The following is a 22,641-nucleotide window of genomic DNA, read 5'->3' as shown; positions in this document are numbered from 1 at the left end:
TGGGCAACGAGCTGCAGCGGCAGAAAAACATTATGCAACCGCCGTGCCATTGTGTACAGCGGAAGGGTTTCCACGGCAACGGGATTCAGAGGCTGAGCGGAGGAACCGACGACGAGTGTTTGGAGGAAGGAAGATTGTGGCAGATAATCTTGGGTGGGTGTGAATGGTGTGTCTGCGTGTGTGTGCGTGCGTGTGTGTGTGTGTGTGTGTGTGTGTGTGTGTGTGTGTGTGTGTGTGTGTGTGTGTGTGTGTGTGTGTGTGTGTGTGTGCGTTTGTTTCTAATACCTTGTGGGGACCTTTTTCCTGACACCTACTACGTTGTGGGGACCCACTGCTCCTTGTGGGGACCAGGCTTCGGTCCCCACAAGGAGAAACGCTGTTTTTGGGTCAGGGGTCAGATTTAGGACTAAGGTGTGAATTGAGTTTTGGTTGGTTAGGTATGTAATGGATACCTAACCCTATTGGAAGGGTAAACCTTCCAATAGGTTTAGCCTGTAGAAATTAATGGAAGTCAATGGAAAGGCCCCGCAAAGATAGCTGCGCTAACATGTGTGTGTGTGTGTGTGTGTGTGCGTGCATGTGTGTGCGTTTCTGTATACATATGGATTATATCAGGCAGTTCTATACATGCCAGGCTATGACCAAATGTTTAACGCACCAAGAAGCAAAGTTCCTCCCTAACAAACAGGGTCAGGATTAATGCAACGTCTGGAAATGTAATAAAAAATAAGTGTACTGATTCAAATATATATAAAAAAATCTTATTATCTTCATTAAAGTCAAAGTAGATACAGATTTTAAATTGGATTTGATCCATGTAGTTCTGAAAGGCCAATGAAAACAGTGAAATATCCCTTTTATACACCGGCGACTCGGGAGCTAAAATCAGCAACACGCCGAGAATAAAATGGTCAGAATGTTAAATTTGTGAACGTATGGATATTTAACAAAGTAAAATGTCTAGAAACTTTACAGTTTAAATTAGTGTTTGAACCTGAAGAGAAAAAAACATCTGATTCCATAATTAGGAAAGAGTTGGAGGATCTCCATCCATTTGTTTATCTATAATTTCTTTATTTTAGCTTCCAAGAAAAATTACGTTTATATAATTTATGAGTAGCGCGAGTCCTGCTGACTTTCAGAAGGTCACTGTTAATATTTAATGCTGAGATTTCCCCCCTAATTTGTAATTACAGCCTTGAACTTCACCTTTTCCAATAACAAACACTCTGATGATGGGGAAGCTGGTTCTAAACAAACAAAATGGACGCTGCTGATGAATGCAGGCGTATCTAGAAAGAGGATGAGATATGAAACATGTTTCAGCCACCAACATTCACCGTTTAATTATTTTATTAGTTTTAAACTCTAGTTTGATAGATGTAGACACTTTATTAAATCTCGTTGGGATTTTTGCTCAGGATGATGATCATTTCCATCTCTTAGATATGCATCAAACACTTAAAAACATTCAATTTAAAACATTAACATTCCAGTAGTCCCTCTGATTCTATTGTAAGAAATGATATGAACATTTGGGCCGATAGTTCATGTTAACACTGCTGTTAAGGCCGATAACCAATCTTTAGCAAGATCATAGAGATTATGTACATTTCTTTACACTTTTATCACCATTATGTTTCAGTTAAACAGAATAAACCTGTGCTGCATCACACTTCCACGTTTCTCAGATTAGATAGTAAAATAAATTCAGTGTCTGCACTTGCCAGTGGAAATTTAAATGATGGTTGGGAAAAGGGAGATGGGGGCCGTGGATGTTGTCCACCCAGGGCACCAAACAGGCTGGGACCGCCCCTGAAAACATCTACACCAATTCTAAAGAGATTTACTGTAAAACTCAATAACTTCAGATCCAAACACTAGAAAAGATGGAGACAACACCGTCAGTAAGAAGACACTATAGACTGCGATGTAGAAGAGCTTGAATTATTCAAAGCTTGTCACTAAATATCTGTCGACTCCTCAGGTGTAAAGACTTTTTCCACTCTCAGGTTTTATGCAACCTCCCCGCCAGGTAATGACTCAGGAAGGAGGAGACATTTTCAGATAAGGAAAAAGCAGAAAGCAGGGAGTGTTTGCCGTTCAAGAGGAAAGAGAACGGAGAAAACGATGGAGACGCTGAAAGGTAAAAACCTCCGGACGCCATCTTCACAGTCGCCACAAACTGACCGACGTTGTTTAACTGTTGAAGCCAAAAACAAAACCTCACAATGTCGAGTTTTATTTTACAACACTCAACAAAAAGAAGACAGAATGAAAAGTTCAATATATGGACATAAATATTCTCCCTCTGGTGTCCATTAGGACAACAAGTGCTTGTTTTAGGCCGACTGGTCTTCTGGAAACAAGTCGTGTAACGGCTAAAGTTAAAGAAAAATATGAGATGGAAGGAAAAAGTCACAAAATATGACCCGAATATTTAATATTGTCTAAAGCTGTTTATTCTGTCGTGGTATGGGGCAAGAGGAAAATGATAATAATAAAGTTACATATTGCAGCTTTAAGTCTTCCTGTCTGGAGACAAACGTTTCCTCCACAGCTTCTCCGGTTTTACGTCGTTTGTGATCTGATGAGGTCACATCTACAAACGGGACTATTTACACGCTAAACAATCCTCCAGAAATAAACGTTTCAGACTCACCTGCTGCGTTTCACAGACACAAATCAATAACACTACCAAGGAAAAGCACTTTTCCTCTAAACTTCAATAGATTCTTCTAACTTGTCTGCGTTGCTGTGCGAGTTTGATCATATTTTAACCATCTGGCTGTTTGCTCACCAACCCTAATCATCAGTACGCACCACTCTGATTGATTTGTGCTTCCCTGCTGTGCTACAAGTGACTTTTAGGGAAGGTTAAGTAACAAGCTTCTGCAGAAGTTTAGTCGTGTTATTTACATTTGGTAATTCAGTCATTTGAATCAGGTATTTTATTTAATTCACTTTTGAATATTTCACCACAGTCTGAACAGCCAAACTCTGATTTTTTCACCTGAAATGAATCTGATTATATGTTGCTGGCGTAAAAATCTGATTTTGCAGCAGAAGAAGTCAGATGCTGTAAATCTGGACTTTATGGATGAAAATTGTAATTTGGAATTAAGAAACATCATTGAACAGTTTTAGAAATAGATTTAAACAGATCCTGAATAATCAAAACTGCATTCAGTTTTTAAATTATTTTTTTAATGTTTTTATGGGTGCCAATTTTTTTTTTAACCTTTATTAACCATTTTGTCATTTGCTGTAAATGTTTTTAGTATGAACAATTTCTTATAAGCATTTTGACTTATTGTTGTCACAATAAAATCTAATTAATGATGTTTAAAACCCTCAACTGTTAGTTTTACTATTTTCTCTAAACTGCTCTAAATATCAACTTCCAGTTTTTAACTCTGCCGTTGAATCCCTGTGTGAAGCGAAACAGTAAAAGCTGTGCAAACAGAGAAGAACTGTCCTGTCTTATTTCGAGCTTTATTTGCAGCGCGGGCCCCATATGTCTGCTGAAACTGACATTCAGCAGGTTTCGAGGTGGAAAACTGTCAAGACTCAGGAAACGTCAGCGGCTGCAGCAGATCAGAAAGGTTCTGCAGAGACGTCTGCTGATTTGACAGCTGGCTTCATCTTCATAGCAACTTGGCAGGAGACGACATTCAGACGTTAAAGGAAAATGTTCTCCCCTCCAGTGTGACGTCTTAAATATTCAAAGCGAACAGAGTTTAAGTTTTCAGCTTCAAAGTACAACCTGAAGCGAAGCAGCAGAAATCAGAGCAGAGAGGCTGAATAAAGGCAACTAGTGACACAGAAAAATCTGCCTTAATGTTCCTGGAACTGATTTGAAATGTGAAAATAAGACGATAATATAATAAAAAACACACTGATGACAGTTGGATGTCTTCCCCGATCCTGGCCTCAATGTTTCTAAAGTTGTGACAAGAAATCCAGCAAAAGTTAAAACGTTTTAAGAAATCACTATAGTAAAGTTTTGCAGCAGGTTTTTATAAAAAAATAAAGCCTTGTTTTTTAGGAAATTATGCAACATCTATTAAGGTTTGGATGGACGGTGACTTTTATGTTTGGATCTCTGATAGAATCAAACTAAAGCTGCAACTATCGATAATTATTCTGACGATTAATTGATTTATTCACTAAAGAAATTCTGCTGATTTTTTTCTATTGAACCACTTAAGTCTTTAAGTCCTTATACAGTCTTAGAAATATATTAAAAGACCCAAATAAACATAATTAAATTGCTTTTTAACATGTTTTCTAAACTCAAAAACAGTATTCCTTTACGTGATCATTTGTAGCACAGGACGCATCTGCAGCTAAAAAAAACACAGGAAAGAAATAATCTGAATTGTTTTAGACAATTAGATGGTAAAAAGTGCTTATGTTTTCTTTCTTAAATACAAAATTTGAACCAGGTGAAGCTAAACTTGCTACTTGAGGAGTTTTGGGTAAAACATATTTCCAAAGTTTTTTATATATTTTTGTACAGTTTTGTCTTAATCACTGCTCTAAATATGTTTATTCAGTAAATTGCCTGTTTTACAGCCTGTATACTTCATTTAACAATCTATTAATAGATTTGTTGGCAATTATTTCAATAATCGATTCATCTCAATTAATCCTTTCAGCCATAAAAACAAACAAAAAACCACACTAACTGTTGGTTTGCTAATCGCAGCTCTGTAATGTTTGCTTTCATTCTTGTCGTTTCCGACTGCAGCAGCGGTTTGACATAAAAAAGGCTCAAATTTAAAATGCTTATTTTTTATTAATTGTGTTAGTCTTGTAAAGAAGTGCAAAGTTGTAAAAGCAAATGATTGACAGAGAGAAAAGAGAGAAAACAACCGTTAGTTTTTGTTTCACTGCCCACAGATTTCTTCTAATTGACCACAGAGGACTGCAGCTCGTTCTCAACCAACAACATGACCCGCAGCGTGCGCACACACACACACACACACACACGCCTACACCCGCAGCGCGCACACACACACACATTCCCTCACATTGTCAAATCCCTGCCATTTATCTGTTCACACTCATGGCAGGAATCCAATTATCCTCAATCTACAGCACAGATTAATTGAAAGTGCCTCATTCTGGCGGTTTTGGACTTTTCTCAGTGAGTTCAGTTAGAAAACACCAACAGGACCAACAGAAAAGATAAAAAAATCTTTATAACAGGACGGATAATAAACAACCCAAAACCACAAACAGGTTTTATTCACATTCAGATTTCAAGTTTGCTGAGTTAAAATTAAATTTTTAAGCAAAAACTGCAAAAATTCACTACACAATGGCTGCTGATGCTTCTGAAGATGACAGATAATGAAATCTGGAATATGCAGAAATTATTACAGAAGAAAATCTATCAAGGTCGGGCGACTCGATACGATTCTAGTTTTCAGACTGTTTTCAACTCAGAAACTAATTTTCCTATTCAAACAATCTGGAGATTCTGACATCGTAAACTAACAGAACATCTATTTAAAACTATTTTATAAGGTTTAATAATGCATCAAATTACATTAATTTATATTTAAACCAAAATAGATTTGAGAATAATATTCTGTAACTCAGGTTACCATTTAGCGTAGCTGCCTCGCTATGCTAAAAAAACCAAAAAACAAGAAGTATTCAAAATACATGCGGTGGACGTGTAATGCGATAAGAAAATGGGAAAAGCAAAGACGTACAACTTCAGCGCATTTTAAGATAAATCTGAACCGATTCAGAATTTCCTGGACTCAGTTTTGTGATTTTCTATAAATTTAATTTTGTTTGCACCTCTAGAAATCACAGATGGACAGAAAAACAGGAAAGAAAAATGTATGGGATGATAAAAACATAAATAAATGACCAGACAGTTTGACCGACGGACGGACGGACGGACGGGTGGAGTAAACATAAAATCAATGAATGCAACAGGCAGAAAACCCTTAAAAACACAAACATTTCCTCAAATTGGAAAACACCAAAAATCCAGCTCCATCCTTCTCCAAACAGAACAGGAAGTAAACCTCACCTCAAAATGATGTTTGTCTCATGATCTCCTGACCCATAATGAGAATAAACCTGCAGAAAATGACGCTGCTGCTGCAGGAAATCGGCTCATCATCACCGACACCGTCAGCGTAAACGTTGGTTTAACTCCATGATCCCAAACTAGTCCAGCTTTTTCAAAACGATTAGCGAGTTTGAACACTCCCATGTTGTTTCAACAGGACGTATTCCTGTTTTTGTTTCCTCACCAGCATCACTGCAAACACAAACAAAGCCAGGAATCCTCCTAAAAGCTGCTTGCAAAACACAAAGTAAACACATAGAAATCTTTACTCTGAGCCAACAAACTCGACCCGATTCAAATTAAAACGTTTCAAACATCAAAGTAATGTTTTAACCGTGTTTAAACCATTAAAAGGTTTAAACTAGAGGTGTCCAAAGTGCGGCCCGGGGGCCAGTTGTGGCGCTTGAACTGTTTTTTTTGTGGCCCTGAGCTTCAGGTCCAGAATGATACAAATTAGTTTCAATGCAAAATGTTAAGTATGACACAAAGTATTCATCTATTTATAACCAAAATGTCATAATTAGAACCGAGTCATGAAAAACAGACTCTGCTGAATCCAAACCAGCTTTTATTTCATTTATTAAACTTGGATAAATACAGCAAGCATTTTGAGATAAAGTGACACAAAACCTGTTCTTATAACCGAGTCCAAATTAATTTGAAAACTATTATAAAATACAGCAAAGGTGCAAAATCCTCTTTATGTTTTCACTCTATAACAATAATAAAAAATAAAAAATAGATTAAATAAAATTGGATTCGTGGCCTTTGATTACTTTTGACAGGATGATTTTGGCCGAAGTGACGTAAAGTTAGTACACCCCTGGTTTAAACCATGAATGAGTGTTAAACTGAATAAACCATTTCAGGCTTTAAGGTGCAGCTACAGTTACAGCAGCAGAACTGAGGGTGGGCGAGGTGAGCGGCAGACCTCATCAAGGCCGGTCCCAGACCGCCCCTCCACCCACAGGAGAGGAGGGTGGGGGGCAAATGTAGGTCAGTAGTCGGGGCAGCGTCTGCTGCTCACACTGTTTGTGTGGCTCCGTTAAAAAACATACTGTATACATCCTAAACTCTGCTGATTTCTTAAAAACAAGACAAAAAATACAGAAGAAAACCTTTAAATCAGTGACGGGAATTTAATTGTTAATTTTGATGAATTAATTACGACGATTTTAATGCAATTAATTGCATTTTTTTTAACATAGAAAATTCTGACCAGAACTTTTGTATTTGTGTGTTTCCAGTACATCCATAAATCTGATGCACAAGCTGCATCCGCTAACAGCAACGGATGATAAAACCGCTTCTCTTGGCTCACTGGGGGTTGATTTCTGCTTTTAAAACGATCTGAAATAGACCATTGATGTGTTCAAGTTGTGCTAACCAGCGTTAGCCTATCAGCGAAGCTACTGAAGCTAAAGTAGCATCTCAATGCTAAACATTTAGCAGTGGCACAGATGCTAACGCTAACGTCAACAGTTCACATGTCCATGAATGATCAGGAGTTCATTTTGCACCAATGATGGTTGAACAACAGATTAAAAACAATAAATATTTTGTTGTTGAAGCTAGACTCGCAAATCTATTTACTCAAATATTTAGCACCAAAACTGTTTCTTATTGAAAACCTTTCTTTGTCTATAGTTTTTGATTAAAATGTGAGTAATTAATTCCACCCTACAATTTTAATCGAGTTCCATCACTAGTTTCAAAACCCAAACTGAAAAGAGGTTGTGCACATAATCCTGTTTGGTATTCATAAAAGTTGCTATTTGGGCTGATTTTTGCAGAGGAATAACCCAAATGCTGCCTCAGCTTAATGTTATGTTAATTTTGCAGCGTTATTCTCCGCATTTTGATCCGTTTGGCTGGAAACCAAACAGACGCATCAAGTATGCAAGAGGAGGGAGCCTGGTAGAGCAGCAGAGCGGCTGGATTAATGCAGACTAACGATCGAAGCAGAGCAGCAAGAAGATGTATGTGAGGAGTAAAACTGAGCAGTGCAACGGCAAATCACACGGATTCAATATTCGGCAGGAAGTAGCTGACTAAGTAGAGCTTGAAACAGTGAGGAGAAAGAGCCGAACTCCCAGCACCAGACAGTAAATGTATCGGATCAGGTTAATGTGAGTCGGGAATGATAGACCAGAGCAGGAGACGTGAAACGATGAGGCGTTTTCTGTTATTAAAGGCTAGGAAATGATACTGAACTCCTTCGTTTCTTAAGAACTTTGTCCTCAAGAGGCAAAGAGCATCTTATGGCAAAAATGAGGCTTTAACTGCAACTCTTAGCTGCAAAATCAGCAATTTTAGGCTGTTTTCACACCTGAAAGTTCGGTAGTCTCTGTTAGATTGGAGACCAAAAACTGCAACGTTTTGTTCCATTTCCAGCAGCTGCGGTTCTTTTTCTCTGAACTGAGTCAGACGGTCCAAAACCTTTGAGCAGCCTGTTTCCCTCTTCCCCTGTGGGGGCGCTGCACCAAAACCCCCTGAAGGAAATGACAAAAACCTCTAAAGAAGACACTGAGGGCAACTTCCTTCTTCACAAAATGTAAACAAAAATGGAGTGGTGTCAGATTTTAGCTGTTGGAAGATTTCTCCTTTGTCTTTGGTAAAAAACCTCGAGTAATTTCTCCCGCTAGAGCTAGGCTAACGAATTTGATTTGGTTGTATTTACCCAGAATGCCCTGCTTTTGGAGCAGTCTCCGCTCTGCTTGGTGTTCATATATGGATTCAAACCAAACCAGAGTTCACTTCAACCAAACTGAGACCGAAGTTTGTAGGCAGACAAGAATCTGAATCAGAGTTCAATTCACATTCACACCTCCACAAACAAACCAGACGTTCTAGACAAATTAACTACAGATTGGTTGAAGCAAACTAATCTGGGCTGGTGTGAATTAACTCTTAGCTCATAACAATCACAAAAAAACAAGGCAGCATCCTGGAGGGGCTGGTTAATAGATGAGGTCTGGCAGAGAGCAGAGTGTTTTTATCTGCCAGAGCCATTAAGCCTCTAAACCGTCCAGTAATGCTTCACCCTTCACCTGATCGCCGGTCTGACGACGCATCAGACTGGAGATCCTTCACTTGTTCCCTGCTGTTCTCAGCCCAGAAGTGAGAATTTCCTGCCAATCTGCGACACCATTAGAGAGATCAGAGTGGTCGGGCTTCAGAGAGACGATTACAGTCAGGAGTCCTTCACAAACTCACAGGACGGAAAAAAGAAACGCTTTCATTTTTTCATCCTGCAATTTCTGCAGTTCTGTAACAGACATTTCATTTTGCACATTTAACAGTTTTAATACACCGCGAGTATTTTGCTCTGGTTTCTAGTGCAAATATCTTAGGATAATTGAAATAAGAAAACTTACAAGTAATTTCTTAGCAAGACATAAGAGCTTATTTTCAGCCAGCATTTTATTTATGTTTGGTTAAAAACTATTAGTTCTACTGGCAGATTATTTTATAACATTTTGCCTCGTTATAAGGGAAAAATAAACATTTCTGACTAAAAACAAACTCATATCTTGCTGAAAAGTTACTTGTAAGTTAGTTTTATCTTAATTCAAATTATTTTAACTAGAAACTATTGCAAATATCTAAAAGATAGACACTAAGAAGAGTTATATTTTATTATTTTAATAACGGTGAGATTTTGTGTTTTAGTTTTTATGCTAGACTGACTAAATACTGGAGGATCTTTGCACACTTGCAGAAAGAAACCTGCAGAAAACTTGAAAAGATTGTAAAAAAAAAATAAAGATTTTGATTTTTACCAAAGACACCAGAAGCTGAAAAAGCCATTTTAAAAACGCTGAGCAGATCAGACTGCAAAGGTTACCAAGAAAAACAAAGATCTGCAGCTGCATGGCTGCCACTCCGCCTGGTGCTTCGCTAATCGGCGTTTCTGCCATGCAGCTCGTAAGTAGCCAGGATCAGTGTCAGGATAAAGTCACCGCTTGGCTGATTTCCTAAATTCCCTCATTTTGCCAAAGCAAATAGGCAATAATTCGAGGCCTGCCAGAGTCAGAACGGCGTCAGCAGCAGATCAAAACGCTCCGTGTGTGTGTGTGTGTGTGTGTGTGTGTGTGTGTGTGTGTGTGTGTGTGTGTGTGTCGGCAGTCCAGCCTTTACGCAGCGCATCGCGCAGCTGGTGGACACAAGACCGGCTTTCATTATTAACTCCTGACTCATATGAAAGGTCAGAAAGTTAAAAAACTCTGGAGAAGATTTTGTAAACACAGCAAGACTGTCGTCTTCCCTCTTTTTCTACATAAAGATTTGCTTGTTTTTTCTTTTCCTGTTTGACTCCAAACTTGGAAAGTACCACTGTTCTGAGACAGATCCAGCAAACAAACAAAAATAAAACAACTTCTGTGTTCTTCAACCTGGTTTTAACTCGTTTGATTGGTTCTGCAGAGAGGAGCTTTACAGCTTTGGGAGTAAAAAACGTAATAAAAACATAATAATCTTCAGATGGTCAATCAGGAGACATTTTATAAATAAATAATTCTCTAGAAAGTCCCAGGTGAAATCTGTGATTATGTTAGTGGGTTAAACAGAAACCTCCCACTACAATTAACCAAAATTAACTCAAAGACTTTTTCTGACTTAAACAACAAGCAAAGGGAAACTGAGATATTAAAAAAAAAACAACTCTGTAATAAATAATCGCAATAAGCAATAAATCAATTAATCGCATGATAGATATTACTCGAAAATGGTCTCAAAACAACAATATTATTGTTTGTTGTAATAACTTATTGCCCAGCAAAATTTATTGGTAGTAAAAGTTTGTAAAAATATCTTGAGCTAGATAAAGCAGTAGAAAGTGTGAGTTATGCAGCAGCAGCAATGGGACCCAGGTGCTGCAGCGGAGCCAGAAGCTGCGTCCCATTACGCAACGCTCCCAGATCGTCTCGGCTGCTGGAGCAGGGTGGTGAGACCGCCGGTGAGAAACGGCCGAAAACGGCCTGGTCATCACCAAAACGCTGCGGGATAAACGACCAGAACCGAGAAGATCCGCTTCCAGGTTCAATCTGTTCTGCAGAGCAACGCAGCGTCGAGCCGGGAATCAAACGTCGCATTTAATCCAACCACAAAAACCTTTTTAGAAACTAAAAGAAATATCAATACTTTAATTTTATTAATCTACTTTGATCCGGACATGGAAACTTATTACGTCAGATTTCCTGTTGATGTTTAAGGTTCCAATATTTTCTTTGACAATTTTGAGCCTCTGACGCAAAGTTTTAAGGAAGAAAGGAATGGCTGAAAAACCAGTGGATGAAAATCTGGACGGACAGACGGATCAATGTTTGGACAGACGGATCGATCAATAAATGAGTGGATGGACAAACGACAGAATCACAAAATGGACGGAGGAACGGACAGACGGATGGAAGAGAATCTTTTACATAATAAAAAACAAAAAAAAGTAAAGTTGGAGCCACTTATTGCTAGAAATATAAGTATTTATGCAGATAATAGGACAGGAAATGTAAGGAAAAATTTACAATTTCTATTAGATCAATAAAACAGGAATAACTTATCAATTTCACCTCTATTTTCTTTATATGTATTGAAGAAGATGAAGACTCTAAATGTGTTAAATTACAGTTCTGGATGTTGATGTGAATCCATAATTTACAGTAATTCTATTTATTTATCATCTAATTTTTAGGCAAATTAGATGCCTAAATTTGCCTAAATATTTAGGCAAATTTTAGGCAACCAGTGAGTTGCCTAACCAGTGAGTACATGAGAATGATTAACAGCGCTAAGACCCGCCTCCTGGCTCTGATTGGTTGTTTTTGGTGCATTTCTTCAATAGTAGCTCAGGGAGGAGGTTGATCTTTTTACAGGTTATTTGCCTCATGTCCACAGTTGGGTAGTAAATAGTTACATTTACTTAAGTAACTTTTTTTTTAAATTTACTTTTAAGAGTATTTTTACTATGCTGTACTTGTTACTTTTACTTGAGTAATTTTATTATGACGTATTTCTACTCTTACTGGAGTAAAATTTCTGGATTTTTTATTTGAATGAAAAACAAACATGTTTTAACCAAAACTTTACCAGTTTTTCCTAAAGTTTCATAATTATTTTTGCTTTTACTGAAATAAAATATTTATTTTTGGCTGATTTATATGAATTATTGCCATTTTTGTTCTCAAAATACCAAAATTTCCACTTAACTTTACTTTTTGGCCTGTCTGATGATGTCATTTCTGAATATTAAATAATTGATCATTTGATCAGTTACTCAGTACTTGAGTAGACCATCCATCCATCCATCCATTTTCTGTTCTCCCTTTGTCCCTAATGGGGTCGGGAGGGTTGCTGGTGCCCATCTCCAGCTACGTTCCGGGCGAGAGGCGGGGTACACCCTGGACAGGTCGCCAGTCCGTCGCAGGGCAACACAAAGACATACAGGACAAACAACCATTCACACATACACTCACCCCTAGGGAGAATTTAGAGAGACCAATTAACCTAACAGTCATGTTTTTGGACTGTGGGAGGAAGCCGGAGTATACGGAGAGAACCCACGCATGCAGAAAGACCCCGGCCGGGAATCGAACCCAGGACCTTCTTGCTGCACGGCAACAGTGCTACCAACTGCGCCACTGTGCAGCCCTTGAGTAGACGTTTTACTAAATACTTTTTTACTCTTACATGAATATTTTCTTGCACGGCTACTTTTTACTTTTACTTGAGGAAAAATATGTGTAAGTAGTGCTACTTTTACTTTGGTAACTGATCATTTTATCCTGTCAGTATTAACAAGCGTGTATAGAAAACATGTATAAATGTATTTGTTGTAAGTAGAAAATACACCATGCAGCTGTAGAAAAAGCACAAGATCAGTTTGCAAACCCATAAAGAAAAATCCGGGGTGTTTTCAACAACTGAACACGCCTCAGCTTTAGAAAGGGGAAGTTCATGCACACCAATAACACGCTGAAAAATAAATAAATAAAACCAGCAGCACTCACCTGCCCAGCTCGTCTCCAATTTGGTAAAATTCCTCCACATTGTCCGGGTTGAACACAGTCATGTTGTCCAGGAACTCCCGGTCCTCTCGGCGTCTCTGAACGGCTTCTCACAGCGGCACCATCCCTACCAGCCTGCGGCCGGGCCGGGGACCCGGACACCGGTCTTCCTCATAGCTGGGGCCCTCTGGTGCAAGACACCAAGAAGGAGGAATAGAAAAGTAAGTGACCCGGTCAGAGATGTTTGGGAACGGAAACAATGGGATCCCCCCAAACGGGCTGAGAGATGAACCTGCGCTCCGTCCACCCAGTCCCCCACGACCCGCTATTGTTCCCCCTCGTTTATCTTTGCTTAACTATTGCACAATAGAGCCCATTTTAACAGAAATTAATATCATATCGTCCCCGGTTCTGAGGGAAAACAACCCACCCATGGAGAGCTTGGTGTAGCCATGGGAAACCAGCTAAGCTACGAGTCCAGGCAGGAAAATGACTGTTTGGGTCATTTCTTATAAATTATGACCCGGACAGGTGTCCAACCCCAAACTGTAAGCGGATAAAAACTCTAAAACGTGTCATAAAAACAGTACAAACCTGAAACACTGGAGCTGTTCTCAATATAAAACCACGAACAGCAACAGTAACGTTTAATTCAAGCCACTGCAGTCCGAAAGGAATCAACATTAACGCTAGCTTCTGACCATCACCGCCCCCTTTTACTCCCCGAAACTGAGACAGATTTAATGGGAACCGGATAAAGTATCTTACGTTGTGCCGGCGTGTGTCCCGCTGCCAAATGAAGCCGAGATTTCAGGCGCTTTGCGTGAGGCGGTGACCCAGGTTTGGCTCACGGAAGACAAATGCTGGCTGGAACGGGAGAAACCTACGTTAACAATGTGAAGCAGGCTACTCCAGGTGATGCCTTCGTGTTCTGTGGGAAATGTGGGTTCAGAGGGAGAGACAAGATGATTGTAACCTGCGGATACTTTACGATGCTTCTTATTAATAAACAGATAGATTTTTATGTTAATCAGAAAGAATCGCTGTGATCAGGGTGAATTATATGCTTTCCAAAATTAGTGGAAGAATTAGGAATTGTAAATGTCAGTTTTTTGTCGTTACATAAATGCACCAACCTTGGGCAGGGTGTAGGAGCAGGGGTAGCCGCAAGAGGGCAGCAGAGATTTCACTTTCACTGCATTTTAGTCACAATTGAAGATAGAATTAAAGCATTTTAGTTTAGTTTTTTGTTTTTTCGGGCCTTATTTGTTGTTGTTGTTATTATTATTATTATTATTATTATTATTATTATTATTATTATTATTATTATTATTATTGTATTTTGTGTAGATGTTACTAGTTGCTTTGCTGCCACAAATGAATGCCACAAGAGGAAAATGATTTAGAAATGCATTAAGTATTATTATTAGTTTTTATAATTAGAAGCCAGTAATAAAAATAGAAAAATATATTGTTGCATCTAAATCTAAAAAAAATACAATTTAGATAGCACTAGGTTTTTCCTTTTTTATTGTTAGACAAAGATGAGCAGAAATTTAAATATAATTTTATATGCAAATCTTTTTTCTATCCCTATTACAGTATTGTTCCAGTACAACAATTTTGTTATCCTATATCTGGTTTCGGCAACATGGACTACTTTTTTCTGATAAGTATAGATATTTTTAATAACAATATGTTGAGTAATTATTTTGCTGGAATGTAAAACATCATTTATATCCACAGTTTTCAGATTGTTGTATGCTGGGCTGCTTTTAGTAAAACAATTACTTGAAAAGTAAACACAAAAATATTACTTAAAATGTTTTAGACAACTTAAAAAGTCCATGGTGATATGTAGGGTTTAATTTTCTCAATTTATAAGGTACTTTAAGAAACTTTCCAGCAGCTTCAAGTTAACTTACTTCATGGTTTCCTTCCAGAAAGAAAGTTATTTCCCAGGTTGTTGCTGGAGGTAACTTGTAGCAACTGTTATTTGTAAATGTGTGCATTATGAATTTATTAAAAATACATTCCAACAAACATTTGATGCAACATCTACCTGTAAATGTAAAAAATTTCTTTTACTCTGTACATATATGAGTAGACGCACAAATCCTGCCGCACTTAAAAGATTAATACATGGGTCAGTTTTTAAAAAGTGGTAAAAACAAAAAATAAAGAGTTCAGAAGAATATATAGTATTTGCATGGCTGCAGAAGGAACAGATCACAGGTGAGCAGTGAATGCAGCGGAGACTGAGGACATCTAGTGGGCGGAAGGAGTACTGCAACAACACGTCTGATCCAGATGCATAGAAAAATGCATAACGGCCTCAATTATTCACTGTATTCACCAAGGGTGACAGAATCAAAATGACTTTCACAGTTTTCTGCATGAGGATTAATGGTTCAAAGACATTTTGAAATATTTTTTAATCAAAATGCCCAAATTTAAGGATGTAAAAATGTTTTTAAAACATTGACAGCATGCAGATCTAAAATGTAGAAATGGTTTTCTACGTGAAAACCATTTTTCACGTAGAAAAATGGTTTTCTACCATATAATATATGCCGTATTATATATCAGCATATATACATATACATATACAGTATATATATATATATATACATATATATATATATATATTTATTTATTTATTTGTTTATTTATATACAGAGAGAGAGGTCGATATATCTATCTATATCTATTTATATATATCTATATATACTGTATATAGATAGATATATAGATTGATATTGATAGTGAGAGGGACAGATAGATACCTATATATATAGATAGATAGATTTAGAAGATGGTAAATAGATTTAGATATAGATGATATACTGTATATCTATATCTAAAATTATATATATATTTGTATATATATATATATCTTGCCCAGAAAGATAAACAGTTTTCAAATTTTTCCCAATTTTATAGGTTCAGACTTCTAATAGGCTCCTTTTGTTCCACGTTGTTTACATTTTCTTTTCTTAAATCTCCCTTTAATTAATAAATGCGGTTTTCTTATTTTCTGTTTAGAATTAGAAATAAAGATCTTAGAATGGGTGAACATGAGTCCTGATGTTGTTGAACGTGGGGGAAGCCGGAGCACCCGGAGTGAACCCACACCTGCACGGAGAGACGTTTCCCACCGTGCAGTCCTGGCTTTTTAATATTGAAATGTCCAATTAACAACAACAGTGGCTCATTTTTGAAATTACCACCAATCACCCAACCCACACGTGGCCCCACCCCCTTTTAGATCTAATAGACATAAAGTGATGTCTACGCTGGATGGACTTTACATCTGCGTTTGAACTTGCGCAGAGATGTTGGAGATAAAGCCTTTTTCAGACGCTTCCACAGTGAAATCTTTTTCATGGGTCTCTCTTCTTCTTCTTCTTCAGAGATATTGATCAGCTCAGCTGACTCTTCCGCTGCTTGAGTCTCTGATTCCTGAGCTGTTGTGGGGATTACATCTTCGTTTACTTCGTTTACCTGTGGAGGGGATGTTCTCAGTTTTTCCATTAGATCACTCTCCCCTTCTGTGGAAACTACAGGAACCTGCTGTTCTTTAGAGATCTGCTGTTCTTTAGAGATCTGCTGTTCTTTAGAGATCTGCTGTTCTTTAGAGATCTGCGGTTCTTTAGAGATCTGCTGTTCTTTAGTGATCTGCTGTTCTTTAGAAATCTGCTGTTCTTCGGTGATCTGCTGTTCTTTAGAGATCTGCTGTTCTTTAGAGATCTGCTGTTCTTTAGAGATCTGCGGTTCTTTAGAGATCTGCTGTTCTTTAGAGATCTGCTGTTCTTTAGAGATCTGCTGTTCTTTAGAGATCTGCGGTTCTTTAGAGATCTGCTGTTCTTTAGAGATCTGCTGTTCTTTAGAGATCTGCGGTTCTTTAGAGATCTGCTGTTCTTTAGTGATCTGCTGTTCTTTAGAAATCTGCTGTTCTTCGGTGATCTGCTGTTCTTTAGAGATCTGCGGTTCTTTAGAGACCTGCTGTTCTTCAGTGATCTGCTCTTCTTTAGAAATCTGCTGTTCTTCAGTGATCTGCGGTTCTTTAGAGATCTGCGGTTCTTTAGAGATCTGCTGTTCTTTAGAAATCTGCTGTTCTTCAGTGATCTGCTGTTCTTCGGTGATCTGCTGTTCGTTAGAGACCTGCGGTTCTTCAGTGATCTGCTGTTCTTTAGAGATCTGCTGTTCTTTAAAGACCTGCTGTTCTTCAGTGATCTGCTGTTCTTTAGAGATCTGCTGTTCTTCAGAGATCTGCTGTTCTTCAGTGATCTGCTGTTCTTCAGTGATCTGCTGTTCTTTAGAGATCTGCTGTTCTTTAAAGACCTGCTGTTCTTCAGTGATCTGCTGTTCTTTAGAGATCTGCCGTTCTTCAGTGATCTGCTGTTCTTTAGAGATCTGCTGTTCTTCAGTGATCTGCTGTTCTTTAGTGATCTGCTGTTCTTCAGAGATCTGCTGTTCTTTAGAGATCTGCGGTTCTTTAGAGATCTGCTGTTCTTCAGTGATCTGCGGTTCTTTAGAGATCTGCGGTTCTTTAGAGATCTGCTGTTCTTTAGAGATCTGCTGTTCTTTAGAAATCTGCTGTTCTTCAGTGATCTGCGGTTCTTCAGTGATCTGCTGTTCTTTAGTGATCTGCTGTTCTTTAGAGATCTGCGGTTCTTTAGAGATCTGCTGTTCTTCAGTGATCTCCTGTTCTTCAGTGATCTGCGGTTCTTTAGAGATCTGCTGTTCTTCAGTGATCTGCTGTTCTTCAGTGATCTGCGGTTCTTTAGAGATCTGCTGTTCTTTAGAAATCTGCTGTTCTTCAGTGATCTCCTGTTCTTCAGTGATCTGCTGTTCTTCAGAGATCTGCTGTTCTTTAGAGATCTGCTGTTCTTCAGAGATCTGCTGTTCTTCAGTGATCTGCTGTTCTTCGGTGATCTGCGGTTCTTTAGTGATCTGCTGTTCTTCAGAGATCTGCTGTTCTTTAGAAATCACTGTTTCTTTTGTACGAATCTCGTTTTTAACAGAGGTTTTATGATCCTCAACTGTTTCTGGTGCAGAAACTACTTGATGTTCACCGTTTTCTCCAGAAGCGTTTTCAGTATTGAGGTTTTCCAGTTCAGAGGCAGCTTTCATCGCTGCCTTTCTCCTGATCTTACGTTTAGGTTTCCTCGATGGCTTTTTCTCATCTTCCTGGTCCAGATTTAGTTGTGTTGTGGAGACAGATTCTTCTTCGATCGCCTGCTGTACTTTACTGATGATCATTTCATTTGTGTGATTCTCAGTTTTGATGGTAGCTGTCTGATCCTCAACTGTTTCTGGTGTAGAAACATCTTGATGTTCACTGTTTTCTCCAGAAACTTGATAATTGTTGAGGTTTTCCAATTCAGAGGCAGATTTCATTGCTGCCTTTCTCCTGATCTTACGTTTAGGTTTCCTCGATGGCTTTTTTTCATCTTGCTGGTCTCCATTTTGTTGTGTTGCGGAGACAGTTTCTTCTTTAGAAATCACTGTTTCTTTTGTCTGAATCTCGTTTTTAATGGAAGCTGCATGATCCCTAACTGTTCCTAGTATAGAAGCTATTTGTTCACTGTTTTCTCCAGAAACTTGATCATTGTTGAGGTTTTCCAGTTCAGAGGCAGCTTTCATTGGTGACTTTCTCTTGTTCTTACGTTTAGGTTTCCTCGATGGCTTTTTCTCATCTTCGTGGTCCAGATTTTGTTGTGTTGTGGAGACAGATTCTTCTTCGATCGCCTGCTGTTCTTTACTGATGACTGTTTCATTTGTATGATTCTCGTTTTTGATGGTATCTGTCTGAACACCAAGTATTTCCAGCACTGAAATTTCTTGTTCAATGTTTTTTCCAGAAGCCATTTCATTATTGAGAGTCTCCAGCTCAGAGGCAGCTTTTATTGCTGCCTTTCTCCTGATCTTACATTTAGTTTTCTTTGATGGCTTTTTCTCGTCTTCCTGGTCTCCATTTTGTTGTTTTTCAGGGACCGTTTCTTCTTCAGTGATCTGCGGTTCTTTAGAGATCACTGTTTCTTTTGTACGAATCTCGTTTTTAACAGAGGTTTTATGATCCTCAACTGTTTCTGGTGTAGAAACTACTTGATGTTCACCGTTTTCTCCAGAAGCGTTTTCAGTATTGAGGTTTTCCAATTCAGAGGCAGCTTTCATCGCTGCCTTTCTCTTGTTCTTACGTTTAGGTTTCCTCGATGACTTTTTCTCATCTTCCTGGTCCAGATTTTCTTGTGTTGTGGAGACAGATTCTTCTTCGATCGCTTGCTGTACTTTACTGATGATCATTTCATTTGTGTGATTCTCGTTTTTGATGGTAGTTGTCTGATCCTCAACTGTTTCTGGTGTAGAAACATCTTGATGTTCACTGTTTTCTCCAGAAATGTTTTCATTACTGACAGCTTTCAATGATGACTTTCTCTTGTTCTTACGTTGAGATTTCTTTGATGGCTTCTTCTCGTCTTGATGGTCTCCATTTTGTTGGGTTTCAGAGACGGTTTCTTCTTCGGTGATCACTGTTTCATTTGTATGATTCTCGTTTTTGATGGTAGCTGTCTGATCTCCAACTGTTTCTGGTACTGAAATGTCTTGTTCACTGTTTTCTCCTGAAACCTTTTCATTACTGAGCGTCTCCAGTTCAGAAACAGCTTTCATTGATGTCTTTTTCCTGTTCTTACCTGGAGATCTCTTGAATAGCTTGGCCTGCAGATCCTGATGCCCATTCAGTTGCGTTTCAGAGGGCTGTTGTTTTGGCAATGAAAAGAGCTCAGTTTGTGTTGAAATCGTCTGATAAACTGGTTTGAACTGATAGCTGGTTTCCTGAACATCCATCTCAGTTTGTGTTGAAGTCGTTTGATGAACTGGTTTTAACTGATAGCTGGTTTCCTGAACATCCATCTCAGTTTGTGTTGAAGCAGATGAATAATGGACTGTTTTCTGCTCTGGCCGGTCTTGTGAATCTGTCTGAATTTCAACAGAAACCACTGAATTCTTGCCTTGTCTTCTCTCTGAGAGTCCTTTCCTCATCAGATCTTTCTGCTGTTTAAGTTTAGCATTTAGTTTCTGATTGGTACTGAACATCTCATCAAGCTGTGCCATTAAGTACTTCTGTACTTCGATATATTCCAGTTCAGACTCCTTAAATTTGGCGAGACACGTACAGTTTGCTCGACTTGTTGCCTTTTCAGAAGAGTGGGGCAAATTCTGAATTTCAGTTAAACTTTCTCCTTGAACATTTTCTGCAGTTTGACTATCAGGAACCTCAGTTAAATTCTGAGTTTGGATGTTGTCCTTGGGCTTACCCACAGATGGACTTTTCTCCCCTTTCTGATCCAGTGTCTGCTGTGGTTTGAAGACGGATTCCTGGTTGGTGACCAGCTGTGTTGAAGGAATCACAGGGTTCTTGGAATAACTTCCTTTTTTCAAGGAAACTGCCTCATCAAGTTCTTGTGCTGCCATTGAAACACTTTGGGTTTCGATATTCTCAGCAAAAAAACTTACGTCGATGTGAGGGTCTGACTTTGGGAGCATTTTCCAAAACGTCTTCTTTCCGCTGCTGGGCAAAGCTGCCTGATAACTTTGGTTTTCCGGCAGAGGACCGTTATTGATGTCAATGTTTTCGGTAAAAAATGCAAGATCTATGCAAGCGTCTGACTCGGGGAAAGTTTTCCATAACAGCGGCGTCTTCTTGATGCGCTTAGTCTTTGATAACTGTTTTTGCCCTTTCTGATCCTCTTTCTTCTGTAATTTGGAGATGTTGTTCTTTTCTGTGACCAGTTGTGTTGTAGAAATCAACACAACTGGTTCCTCTTTGCAAATCTTCTTTAAGGAATCTTCCTGATTACCTTCTTCAGGCAGAGAAGTGTCCTGCTTTTTAACATTTTCAGTGCCAGACGTAGAGGGCTGTTCCTTCTTTGGTGTCTCCTGCAGTACGGAGATCGATTCCTGTTTGGTAACCAGTGAATCGTTTTCCATTCCAGTACCTTCAGCTGAAATCCTTAGATCAGCAGGGGCATGTTTCTCCAACCAGACTTGAAATGGTATCATTTTCTTCCTGTTGCGCCTCGTTGTTGGTGGCTGTTTCTTAGACTTAGAGGGCTGTTCCTTCTCTGTTATATCAATTGTCTCCTGCACTCCAGCGGTGGACTCTTCTTCGCTGACCAGTGAATCGTTCTGCTTCTCAGTATTTCCTGCCGAAATCTCTTGTTCACTGGGGACGTGTTCCTCCGACCAGGTTTTAAATGGTACCTGGTTCTTCTCATTGGACTCGCTCTCAGGTGGCTGTCTGTCCCCTTTTTGATCCACCGTCTCTAGTGCTTTGGTGATCGATTCATTTTCAACCACCAGTGAAGCGTCCTGCTGTTCGATACTTTCAGCAGAAATCTTAAGCTCCTCAGGTGCGTGCAGCTCCCACCAGACTGCAAACGACACCTTCTTCTTCTTGCGCTTGGGTGGCGTGGGTGGCTGGAACTCCCTTTCAACAATGTTGTCGGATTCAACCTCTTCAACTCTAAGTTGGTTGGACTGCATTGTAACCTTTGCTTGTTTCAGGTTCCAAGATAAATCAATTCTCTAGATACTCAGTTAAGTTTTCACGTTAAGCTTGATGTCGATCTCCAAAAGAAATGTTCACCAAACAATGTTGAAAATCTTATTGCAAACTGCTAAATAAATTCTCAAGAGAAATGTATCAACAACGGCGGCTAAACGGCTGTGATGAAAGTAGATCAGTGTGAGGAGTTTATATCATCGCTGGTGATGTCAGAATTCTGCCTTTGGAGTTATATTGTGATTTCACATTGTGATGTCACAGTTCCGTTTGATATTCAGAGCGGGCTTGTCTGATGGATTTTTTATTAACAGGACGGATGCGCGCGCAACCTGGCTACGGAAAGAGTCAGTGGGCTTTTAAACTGTCACTGGTTGCCATAGTTACCAGTGAGGTGCGGTCACGGGAGGCAAGTGAGGCAGAGCCTCACCTGTCATAATGGAAAAATATAATGAAAAAATAATTTAGATTGCTATTTTCTCCATGTGGTTTGTACTGTAAAGTATTTATTTTTTATTTAGCTTGACCAATTTTGATTCTTTTTTCTTCAAAATCGCTGAATTTTTGCATTTTTCCATTCAAATGCTCGGAAGCGCAGCTGGTGAGGCAGCAGAGAGCTGAGCCTCACCTGGGATTGCGCAACCTCTCGCTAACTGCCATTCAATGAGACCTGTCTGAACGTTGCCAATAAAATGGCTAAAAAACATTTAATATATGAACTGATTTTCCATAATTTAGCTTATGTACATAATGTACAGCATGTTTTGTCACCAACTGTGTGTGTAACGTGATTCTTGTGCTGAGCAGCGATCAGAAACCAGAGAACAGATTCGAGGAGAGGCAGGCAGTTCTCTGGCCTCATGGCAGGGGGCGCTCATGATCCCAGACATTGTGACTCCACAACTGCAGAGTAAGAGACAGTAACAGCGAGCTAGAAGTACAGTAAAGCAGGGGTGATAAAGGTGGAGGGCCGG

The 22,641-nt window shown here is 39.0% G+C and overlaps 1 protein-coding gene across 2 annotated transcripts in view; it reads right to left on the bottom strand.

Annotated features, from left to right (window-relative positions):
- The window catches only part of dapk1 (death-associated protein kinase 1), a 66,138-nt gene extending 52,127 nt beyond the window's left edge, over positions 1-14,011 (bottom strand). The window contains exons 1-2 of one of the 2 annotated variants that reach the window (XM_028034087.1): positions 13,867-14,011; positions 13,102-13,285 (exon numbers count right to left, since the gene is read on the bottom strand). In XM_028034087.1, the coding sequence (XP_027889888.1) occupies positions 13,102-13,163 (62 nt within the window). In that variant the 5' untranslated portion in view covers positions 13,164-13,285; positions 13,867-14,011. Of the gene's footprint in view, positions 1-13,101; positions 13,286-13,692; positions 13,809-13,866 lie in introns of those variants that run through there. The other variant, XM_028034088.1, reaches the window with a different exon arrangement.
- Between the last annotated feature and the right edge of the window lie 8,630 nt (positions 14,012-22,641).

The sequence above is a fragment of the Xiphophorus couchianus genome, chromosome 12, assembly GCF_001444195.1.
Source record: "Xiphophorus couchianus chromosome 12, X_couchianus-1.0, whole genome shotgun sequence".
Classification (NCBI taxonomy): Eukaryota; Metazoa; Chordata; class Actinopteri; order Cyprinodontiformes; family Poeciliidae; genus Xiphophorus; species Xiphophorus couchianus.
The sequence above is the reverse complement of the archived record's forward strand: the minus strand, read 5'-3'. Positions and strand labels throughout refer to the sequence as shown.